Source organism: Myotis davidii, unplaced genomic scaffold (assembly GCF_000327345.1).
Source record: "Myotis davidii unplaced genomic scaffold, ASM32734v1 scaffold78, whole genome shotgun sequence".
Classification (NCBI taxonomy): domain Eukaryota; kingdom Metazoa; phylum Chordata; class Mammalia; order Chiroptera; family Vespertilionidae; genus Myotis; species Myotis davidii.
In genome coordinates this window covers 4,733,960-4,745,762 of record NW_006290305.1, presented here as the reverse complement: position 1 = coordinate 4,745,762, position 11,803 = coordinate 4,733,960, and the positions used below count along the sequence as shown (strand labels likewise).

The following is an 11,803-nucleotide window of genomic DNA, read 5'->3' as shown; positions in this document are numbered from 1 at the left end:
AACCCCCCCCCAGCTCCCTGCCGCTGATCGCTGGCTGGCTCCACCCTGGCCCAGCCTAAAGCCTCAGGCCGAGGCTTTAAACCTGGACGGGGGCACCCCCAGCTCCCCGCCACCGATCACTGACTGACTCCGCCCCGGTTCCCTGCCAAAACTGCCATCAAGGATAGCTTGCTGGCTCTGCCCTAAAGCCTCTGGCTGAGGTGTTAGGCCTGGGCCGGGGCACCCCCAGCTCCCCGCCACCAATCGCTGGCTGGCTCCGCCCCGGTTCCCCGCTGCAACTGCCATCAAGGATCCCTGGCTGACTGGACTGGCCCAAGCCTAAAGCCCTTGGCGGAGGCTTTAGGCTTGGGCCGGAGCACCCCCAGCTCCCTGCCGCTGCCGCCATCAAGCATAGCTGGCTGGCTCCGCCTGGGTCCCTGCTGCTGCCGCCATCAATGATCGCTGGATGGCTCCGCCCAGGCCCCAGCCTAAAGCTTCAGTCTGAGGCTTGGGGCTGACATATGCAAATTAGCCGCCATCTTGGCTGTTGACTAATTTGCATATCTCACTGATTAGCCAATGAAAAGGGTAGCGGTTGTATGCCAATTACCATCTTTCTCTTTTATTATATAGGATAATTATGTTTTTTAAAAATTTCCTACTATTTTTAGGTTGCAGAAGTTTTAGAAGTACCTCCAATGAGAGTATATGAAGTAGCAACTTTTTATACAATGTATAATCGAAAGCCAGTTGGAAAGTATCACATTCAGATCTGCACTACTACACCTTGCATGCTTCGAAACTCTGACAGCATACTGGAAGCCATTCAGAAAAAGCTTGGTATGGGACACATTATATGTATAACTTTTATGAAAATTATAATTGTCTTTCTAGAGTTGATCAATTTCTACCTAACTTTTCCAACTTTTGTCATCTTATTGGATCTCTACTTCATGAGTAAATTTTGTCTTACTGTTTGTCTACATTTATTTCTTACTTTGTACTCCTAGTTCTCAGCCTCAAAGTTGAATTTTCATCTTATCTTTTTCTAGTCATTAAGTATGTTGGAAAAGCTAGGAATTTTAAAGTTTTCATTATTTACAAATTAAGTTTCATTGTGTAATAATAGCATGTGGTATGTAAAAAGTGACTATCTTATCCTTAGGTCCTTTCAAATTAGCCTTTGGACAAATAAAATAGTAAGAATGTGTCAGGAAGAGAAATTTGAAATGGGGTTTTATTATAGTAGCATTTTAAAAATTGAAAGGGCATTTTTCCACACAAAACTGTCATTACTGCACATATAACTTTACATAATCAAGTAAAGTAAAAGGAGGTTTTTGGTTTTTTTAAAAAAATTTTGTTACTGAATATAAAGTACTTGGATGTGGTAAAATTTGAGCAGTATTGAAGTATATATAACAGAAATCTGAAATCTGTTCATAATCCTACCCTCCACCTTCAAGATACAAATTCTGATAATAGTTGAATAGTTTTAGGTTTTATATTGTTTTCATTATTAAATACATAAATGTAATGTGTCTGTGTGCTTTTTGTACTTTTTTTGACTACAGCATAAGTATGTCTGCCTCATATTTCTATTATTAAGTTATTTTGAGGTTACTTTTATGTATATTCCTCTTTGCATACCTGCTATATACTGAGATTTTTTACAGGAAGTAGAATTGCTTTGTCAGGTTTTGACAAAATGCCTTCTCTAAAGATATTAGAGTAATTGTTTTCCTCTCATTCTATTTTTAAATTTATTTTTTTATCCTTATCCAAGGATATTTTTCTATTGATTTTTAGAGAGATGGAAGAGAGAGGGAAAGACAGAAATATCGATGTGAGAGAAACACATTGATTGGTTGCCTCCTGCATGCTCTTGACCAGGGCCTGGGCTGAGGAGGAGCTTGCCACCAAGGTACATGCCCTTGACCAGAATCAAACCCGGGACCCTTCAGTCCACAGGCCAACGCTCTATCCACTGAACCAAACCAGCTAGGGCGTCACATTCTTAATGATGTTTGATATTAGCAGTTTTCTGAGTCTTTGTAGTCTTACAATATGATTTTAGTAGGTTATTATCACTGTCAAAAGGAAAATTGTACTGTTGGTTTTACTGCTATTTGACAACAAACACTGGAGACAAGTCACCTGAAATTTGATTGTTCTTAAAGGAACGAGTTCACTTAAGAAATCCTTGAATTTTCTAGTATAATTGTGCAGGCTTGTTTTGTTTAAGAAATTTAGTGCTCTTAAATATTTTTGTATATCTCCGTAATATGTCGGTTTTCTTTTCTTTTTTTCTTAAATCATATTGCTATTAAAATATAACCTGGAGCCATTTTGAACTTGATTGGTAAAAATTGACAAGCCCTTTGTGCTGAAGGCCTGGGGTGGGGGTGGGCTGGAGGGGGTCAATGGGGGGGAAAAGGGGACATATGTAATACTTTCAACAAAAAAGAATTATTTATAAGTTTAAAAAAACAAATATAACCTGGTCCTTACAATGATCATTTATATTTTTAGGAATAAAGGTTGGAGAGACTACACCTGACAAACTTTTCACTCTTATAGAGGTGGAATGTTTAGGGGCCTGTGTAAATGCACCAATGGTTCAAATAAATGACAACTACTATGTGAGTATTTCACTTAATATGAATTAAAACTGTATGATGTCATGTTTAAAATACTTGTTTTCCCGTCCTATAAATGTTGGTTTCTAAATTATGCATTTAGAAGAAACTTGGCATAAATATCCAAGGTTTGTTTTGTTTGTTTCTTTCTTGGCTTCCTACTCATAAAAATGTCATAGGAATGGAAAACCTTTCATAAAAACATCAATTTTAGCTTCCCCGTTATTGCCCATCAGATAGTTTTTAAAAATTTATCTTTAAATATTTTTGCATTTAAATCTTGGAGGTAATGATATATTTTTAAAACTTTTAAATTATGAAAAGTTTAATTTACATACAAATACAGGAAATAGCTATCAAGATTTAACAGATAATAATACTTTCCACACTTAAGGAAATTATTTTTATCCTTATTATTATTTGTAGGATTAACCTACAGATGCAAGTAAACCATTCTCATTACCACCAAAAATCCTATTCCTTTCCATTCATTCCCAGAGATAATCACTATCATAAATTCAGTGTATATTCTTCTTGTACATGTTTTTTAAACTTTTAAAATGTATGTATAAGTTACAGTAATAATGTAATACTATATTGCTTTTTCTAACAATTTTATGGAGGTGGTATCATACCTGTCTTTTAGTACTGTTTTAGCCAGGTCTCACAAGTTTTGATAAGTAATATTCATTTAGTTCTAAATATTTTTAAATTTGCAGTTTTTTCTTAAACATGTTTTTAATATCCAAGTGGGTAGCGTATAGTTATCTTTTTTTAATTGCCTGCTACCTTAATTGTATCACGGTTTTCATTCATAATATCTTGTTAGCTCATACTTCTTAGAAATTTGCTCATGGAAATTCTTAGAGGCCTGTATTAAAGGTGGATTCTTCAAGAAGAGATTTGCTTTGCCACTCTCTTGCTCCTGGAAATGCTACTGTCCCAAAAGAGACCCCTCTCTTTAAACCCTTCCCTCAGCCTTCAATGTGTAAGATTCTAAGCTAGCAGACTTTTTAGGGACAGTTTAATTTCTGTTTACACTTATATTGAGGATATAGCTTTTTGGGGTCTTAACTTCATGTGATTTGGATGTTTCTTGTGACCTGGGGCTTTGTCCCTTGCCCCTCCAGACCAGTGATTTTCAACCTTTTTCATCTCATAGCACATAAACTAATTACTAAAATTCTGCAGCGTACCAAAAAATATATATTTTTGCCAATCTGACTAAAAAAAACCCAAAGGATATAATTGATTCATTCACACCAGACAGCTATTATTGTATTGGCTGTTGTCATTTTTTTTTTTTATTTGACAACCTAAGGGAAAAGAGTTCAGTGCCCCTGACTAAGGAGTCAGGTATTGCATATTTTAAAAATTCTTGTGGCACACCAGTTGAAAATTGCTGCTCTAGACTATGAAATCCTAAAGCCAAATTTGCATGGTGTTCCACCTCTCTCTACCTGAATTTTGAGGTTTTGGTTTCTGGGTATTTCCTTGCCAGTATATTGATGAAATTTAAAAGCACCTATAGTTGTTACAACAAGAAGTTCAGTCAGGATAGTTATTCTGCCATAATGCCTGAAATGGATATCTATAACTTTTTTAATGAAGATGAAATTATATTTCTTTGGCCTTTTAGATTTCTAGGGTGTTTTCATTCCCTATAATGATATTCTTCCTTTTAATGATCAGTGATTTAAATTTCTTCTCCATTTCCCCTACTTTAAAAAAAAGTCCTTAAAAAATATGGCAACAACTTTCTCTTTTCCAACATTCTGCAATTTATTCATCATAATGAGGATCTTGATTTAAGCAAGAATTAGAGTGGCCAAGGCTTTCTTTGAAGCATAATAAGTCTAAATATGGTAGCCTATGGACTTACCCAAGAGCTAAAGATTCTTTCAGTTAGTATAGTCTTTGGCAAGGCAATTAGTAACTTGTATGTATCTCAGTTGATGAGTGGATAAAATGAAATAGTCACATAAACTTGGATTGGATCCTACCTAGGGAAAACACAGTTACCACATTTTGATGATGGTTAGATAGATTTGAATATGGACTTGACATTTGATTTTATTAAAGGAATTATTGTTAGGTAATGAGGTGTGGAAATGGCATTATGTTATTTAAGAAAATGTTCTTATTCTTAGGAAATGGCCTCCTGAAATATTAGGGATGAAGTGTTATAATGTCTGCAACTTGCTTTCAAATGGTATAGACCCAAAGCATGTGTGTACATAATGAAAATATGGCAAATTAAAAATTGTTCAGTCTAGGTGGTAGGGATATGGTATTTATGTATAGTTTTCAAATTCTCATAATAAAGATTTGGGGGAGGAATAAAATCAATAGATAATTGAAAGATGTATTCTAGCTATGAAGTTCTTAACATCTGTTAAACCCTAAGCAGTTTCAAAGCAGCTTTTTAGTTTCAAAAATGTTTCATTATTCAACAATATTATAGACAATTTTTGACTAGGCACTGGAAATATAGTATTGAATCATGATTTCTCTAGCATTTTCTCATTTAATTCTCAGGTAAGTTTACAAATGAAGAAACAGACTTAGGGAGGCTAAATAGCTTGCTAGATGGTACTGCAAAACATTTTGTTAAATACTGAACAGTTTTAGAGGGGGATGAATGGATATAATGTAGTTTAGATAGTTTTCTCCTAGTTTAACCTTACCATTCTGTTTGACTCTTGATTAAATGTAGGTTGCAGCAACTAGGCATACGAGTGGGCATGTGTTTATGTGTTTTATTTCTTTTTGTATTTTAAATAACAGAACCCTTTCTTGAGTCAAATATTTTACACAGGTGTAGTGTATAAAATATAGAGCTGTTCTAGTTGAAATGGGGTTTTGAGGGTCTGCATCATTAAAATGTGTCAAAAATAAGGTGGGTTTTTGTTATTGTTGTTTTCTTACCTTTCTCTTTGAAAATTAAATGAATTTTGAAATGGTAAAATTCACCTGGGAAAAGAAGATATCCCTAGGATATTAGATCTTTAGGTTAGGGATAGATATTAGTCATCTACTTTTAAGTTACTATGCCAGCTGGTGCTATTTTATTTACTACTAGAGGCCCGATGCACAAAATTCGGGGAAGGGTAGGCCTTTGCAGCCCTGGCTGCCTCACGGCCCTGCCCCCCTCCCACACCCACCTTGGCCTGGTGCTGCCCACATCCGCTGCCACATACCCCCGGTTCCCCGGTTCCGCAGAGTCCCCCGATGACCACCCCACATAGGGTGGTCTGGGCCTCCCTCTTGGGGGCAATTGCGGAGCCCCCCCATTGATCGCCCCTTTGGGTGGTGGCCTGGGCCTCCCTCTGCAGGGCAATGGTGGAGTGATGGTGGGCCCCCCGATCAATCACATCGCACCCGCCTTGGCTGGCCTGGCACCAGTGCGTGTCACGTAGCGTCGTGGTCTAGATGGTCATTCTGCTGTTTGGTCGATTTGCATGTTACACTTTTATTATTATAGATGTGCTGCCTCAGCATTGTTGAGCGCACTGTTCTGTTTTATATATTTTCTCATTTAATTAATTCTCAGTAGGTTTACAAATGAAGAAACAGACTTAGGGAGGCTAAGTAACTTGTCTGAGATTACTAGCTAGTAAGTGATAGTGTTGAGGACTCAAATGCAGAACTGTTTTGCTCCAAAGCACTACTCTATTGCTTCTTTAGCTGCAGCTCTTAATACATATAGCATTTAGCAGTTTATACTATATGTAGAAGTTATTCCATTGCTTCTATCTTGGTAACTAACTTGTAAGTTGAGAAAGACAAATAATAAACTAATTGATGTTAGGGATTTGCACAGATTTCAAGTAGAAAGTAATTTTTTTAAAAAAATACATTTTTATTGATTTCAGAGAGGAAGGGAGAGGGAGAGAGAGATAGAAACATCAATGATGAGAGAGAATCATTGACTGGCTGCCTCTTGCATGCCCCCCACTGGGGATTGAGCCTGTAACTCAGGCATGTGACCTTGACTGGAACTGAACCTGAGACCCTTCAGTCTGCAGGCTGATGCTTTATCCACTGAGCCAAACCAGCTAGGGCGAAAGTAATTTTAATATTTTTTTTTATAGGAGGATCTGACACCTAAGGATATTGAAGAAATTATTGATGAGCTCAAGGCTGGCAAAATGCCAAAACCTGGGCCAAGGTACGCTTTTATTTTTATATAATAAATTTTAATGGTTTAACCTAAAGTAGTCTTTCATGTAAACTGATGGTAAGACAACACTTTCTTTTTTTTGACATTATAAACAAATATTTGTGTGCTGAGATTGTTCTTATTTTAAGTTAAAGTATTGAAAATAACTTCTAAACTTGTTTTCAAATTATTAAATAGAAGTTTATTTTTCAGTATGGATTAGCTAAAAATAATTTTGAATCCAATTTGAATTCTTCATGTTTAGTTTTATAAAGACAGCTTAAATTTTTCAGAATTCTGTGGGATGCAGAATATTTTAGATGTAAAAAATATATAGGTATATTTTTATAAAGTATACATAAAAATATATAGGTGGTGGCCAATGGATAACTCTAGACATTAAAGTCACTTTTTTTTAAAATAATAAAAGTAGGGACAGTGGTGGATCTATCTCAACAATATTTTTTTAAAACAAGCACTAAACTTTCAATGAGTAGATTTTCTTTAAAAAGCACTTTTTTAAGCCATAAAATCTGTATAGAGCTGCTCTTTCTATGGAGCATGTCTGCCCTCGCCTTTCTGTAACCTCTTCCTTCAGGTGCATTTTCCTTGCCTTTTCTCCTAAGCTCCAAAGGCCCTTTTTATACCTAGGTAACCTGTATGTATATGAGATCAAGTTTTCTAGAATGCAAATGAGTTAAAATGATGAATGTACAAATAGTGTTGGAATGGCTAAAAAAACAGATTTACCTCTTGAATTATGATGAAGAGAACAGGGTAATTAGTGGATGGCATTTTAATCATAAATTATCAGGAAAACAATTTTTTGGTTTTTATTAAGTGAAAACCCTAATTTAAATTGTAACTGTCAGGTGAATGAATAGGGCTTAGTTCACTGCCTCTCTATTTGTGTTCTGAGGAATGTTTACAGATAAAATGAGGAAAGTTACAACTAGTAGATAAAACAAAGTTTGTAGGCTTTACTGGAAGATTTTACTGCCTTATAATATTTTAATATGTCTTTTGTGAATGGTAGGGGAAGGAGAACGTTTGTAGGCAGATATAAGAACCCCTGGGGCTCTGTTTTTCCCCTCAAGTATGTCATGGACTGTCATTTCATAGAACAAACTTTAGGAATCTGGACCAGGTTATTCTTAAAATAACTGTCTTCTATAAAATTTTATAATCCTGTGAAGAACTCAGGCAGTATACATAATTAACTCCTCCATTTATTGTTCCAGAAATTTTGGTTTTTATAATCTTCTTAAATCGGTGCTTTGTGTGGATAAAGAGCTTAAACCACAAGGGGGAATCTAGTAAAGGAGCAGCAGGTATACCTGTGTGGCTAGTTAACATAAAAAAAAATTACAAAGCCAAGTATTGTTTTTATTAAAGCTAAATGTCATTTTGCCATTTACCCTGAAACTTTCAGGCTTTGACAGTACACAGTGTCTGCTTTTTGATCTGGTTTTCATAGTAACTTATAATACAAAATATACTGATTTCTGACTTTGTAGCCATTTCTCATTACAATACTCTACTTAGCTACTTGCATTATGTAATGTACTGGTAATAGCTAGAAAGATCTTATGATTGTGGTATCACTTTTCTGTCCTCTCAATAAAAAATGATTTCCTAGGACTTGAAAACAGACTTACAAGATTAATGACAGAATGTGAAGGGCAAAGCCAGAGGGAGTAAAAAGATGTAAATTGAACAAATTCTTCAGCTAAAATCGATTGGAGGAACAAACTAAATGAACAAAGCTAGGGAATAGGAGGGGTGAAATGGTAGGTGCTGAGTTGGGCTCTAGCAACAGAGGTTAGACAGGGCAGAGGTTGAGCCAATACCTGGGAAAGTATGTGTGTGGGTGAAACAAAAACCAGACAGGTTCTTCTACCTCTGTGTTGCTTTTCTTCATAGATTCCTATATAAGTACCTGTTCTTGTTTCCTTTCTGGCTATTAGCAACCCTGGTCTGGGTCCTGTTTTTTGAAAAATTAGTACTATTATGGCGTAAAAACATAAATACAAATAGATTTTGTATTTACTACTTCTAAGAGACATCCTCCCAAATCTTCAAATTCCTCAAGGAATCCAGTTTCTATTTAAAGTATAATATATAAGTGTGTATTCCCTCTGTTCACAATGACAGATCTCATTCTAAATAAAATCCAAATATAAAAGATGTAGTGCCTAGTTTATTAAAACATGATTTTTAAAAATGTCCTCTGGGTTAGGTTATTTTCCTGTAGTTAAGCTCTGATACTGGGGCACTTGCAGAATCCCCCAACACTTGGTTTCTGTATAAAATAAGGCCAGTAATCACTTATCTCATGGCATTGTTGAGATTGAAGGAGCTAATACTGTATATATACTGCTCAATAAATGGGAGCTAGTATTAGGTTATTTTTATATTTTTCATATTTATATAGTGAATTTGATATGTCAGTTTTCATGTTTAACTTTACGAAGAGAAAATCTTGCAGCAGTTGAAATGTTTGGATTAAATAATATATGCTAGTTATTAGGTGAAAAATAGTTACTTAACTGGGCTGTTGTGAGTAACAGTTATAATTTTTTAATTAAAAATTTATAAATAGTAATAATTAATAGTCAATTTAATGTTAACTTGCTTTCCTTTTCAGGAGTGGACGCTTCTCTTGTGAGCCAGCTGGGGGTCTTACCTCTTTGACCGAACCACCCAAAGGACCTGGTTTTGGTGTGCAAGCAGGCCTTTAATTTATATTCAACTGTAAATATGTCACTGGAGAAATAAAATATGAATTTCCTATCTACATAAATTTTTAATATTTATTTCAAGCTGTGAACACCTTAGTGGTAACTTAGCAACTTATAGCTCTGTAAGTACCATGTCAAACTTAATAGCTCCATTTTTTTAAAAATCCTCACTTGAGAATATGTTTCCATTGATTTGAAAAAGAGAGAAACATTGATTGGTTGCCTCCACCTTTTGGTGTATGAGACAACACTTCAACCTACTGAGCCACACCGGCCAAGGCTTCAAAACTCCATTTTAAAGCCTTCTGCTAGTTTTGGCTAACTATGAAGACGTTATTCCATAATCTAGTTAATAGTAACTCCAAAACCCCATTCCCACTCCCATTTTCAACTACCAGGTTATTTTTATCAAGATTACAGTTTATTGCGAAATAAAAATTCAAATTTCAAATACATTTTGCTTTTCCATGTTTAGCCATAGCCAAGTCTTAAGTTAACATGATGTTTATATAAACTTTATGTCAGTGCACTCTTGAAATATTTTTATATTTACAGCATACAATTGTTACTGTATTTCCAACTGTGGTGATACTTCAAGTAGGCTGTAAGTGTTAGGAGGATAAGGTAGTTGTCTGTAGGTCATTTGAGTTGAATCTTGCTTAATTTTTTTGCCCATTTTTCTTGAAAATCTATTATATTAAACACAAAAGCACTGTTTCTAATGATGATGTCCTGAATAGCTTTTAAAAACATTTGGCAGGTAAAATTTCACTATAATAATCCAAGATGGTTCCAAAATGTATATGGATACAGTGAGTAAAATTTCCTTGCCAATTTCCAGGAGCTGGAGGTAACAGCTATGTCCTAGCCTATGTGTTTACCACCACTCAGTCTTTCATTTCTTCTCAGTTCTTAACTGTGCTGGTTTTAAAAAGGTACATTTGGGGAGGAAATTTACTTACTGCTATTTAATGGCAAAAATAAACTAAAAATTCAACTTTTCATCCTCCCTATTGGCAAAAAATCTTAATATGTGTTTTGGTTTTTGAGTTGCTACTGAAAGTTATTAGGGGAAAAGTTACTGATTGCTCCGATTTACTTGCTATAACTGGAAGAGGCCATTGCTCCAGAAAATTCTACAGCACATGATAATAGTTTTGCAGCCCTGGCCAGTGTGGCTTGGTTGGTTGGAGTGTTGTCCCGAACACCAAAAGGTGGCAAGTTCGAATCCCAGTCAGGGCAGGTACACAGGTTGCGGCTCCTGGGGGAGGCACCTAGATGTTCTTTCTCTTTCTCTCTCTCTCCCTCCCTCTCTCCCTCCTACCTTCCCTCCCTCCCTCCCCCCTCCTTTCTCTAATATTTTTAAAATTTTGTTTAAAAAGTACTCATTGCAAAGGTCTTACATCTGTAGAGACTAAGTCATATGATAATTTATCATCTGAGATTTTATTTTACATTGATTATATTCACCTTCCTGAAGTATGGCAGTTTTTAAAAAAAATTTTTAAAGATTTTTTAAAATTGATTTTTAGAGAGGAAGGGAGAGGGGGAGACACAGAGAGAAAAACATTGACTTGAGAGGAAACATCAGGGGAAAATCAATTGGCTACCTTCTGCACACCTCCTACCTGGGACCCAGCCAGAAAGCCTAGGCATGTGCTCTGATTGGGAATTGAATGACAACCTTTCAGAGCATGGGGAGATGTCCAACCAACGTAGCCATACTGGCCAGGGCTGGCAGCTATTTGAATGATCTAACTGGACTTACTGTAGTTAAAACATAAGGGTCATTGATGCTACAAGTGTGAAGCTCTAAAGTTGGAAAGTAGATTTTGTAGAATGGGTTCTAGTTCATATAAATCACATATACACATTTTTGGTGTCTGCTAATAATAACTACTCCTAATTATATGTGATAAAATTTTTCTTTGACTAAGAGTGATGTTTAATGCTTGAAGTCCTTGATCTCCTGGTACTGTAAGGAAAACATATTTTACCCACTTGCTGAAGATGGATTCTAGGACTTGAACCAACGAAAAACCAAGCTATACAGTTTAAAGCTTTATTAGCAGCTTACTAATCAACTAGTTTTCTTCAGGCTTCTTTTGAGACCTATTCATAATATCTATAATAAGAATTACTTTCTTGCCCTGGCCGGTTTGGCTAAGTGGATAGAGCGTCGGCCTGTGGACTCAAGGGTCCCAGGTTCGATTCCAGTCAAGGGCATGTACCTTGGTTGCAGGCACATCCCCAGTGGGGAGTGTGCAGGAGGCGGCCGATCA

The 11,803-nt window shown here is 36.0% G+C and overlaps 1 protein-coding gene across 1 annotated transcript in view; it reads left to right on the top strand.

Annotated features, from left to right (window-relative positions):
• The window catches only part of NDUFV2 (NADH:ubiquinone oxidoreductase core subunit V2), a 22,094-nt gene extending 12,517 nt beyond the window's left edge, over positions 1–9,577 (top strand). Inside the window, exons 5-8 of the mRNA XM_006763279.2 lie at positions 651–819; positions 2,512–2,621; positions 6,713–6,789; positions 9,428–9,577. Coding sequence (XP_006763342.1) covers positions 651–819; positions 2,512–2,621; positions 6,713–6,789; positions 9,428–9,521 — 450 coding nt within the window. The 3' untranslated portion in view covers positions 9,522–9,577. The remainder of the gene's footprint in view (positions 1–650; positions 820–2,511; positions 2,622–6,712; positions 6,790–9,427) is intronic.
• The last annotated feature ends 2,226 nt before the right edge of the window (positions 9,578–11,803 follow it).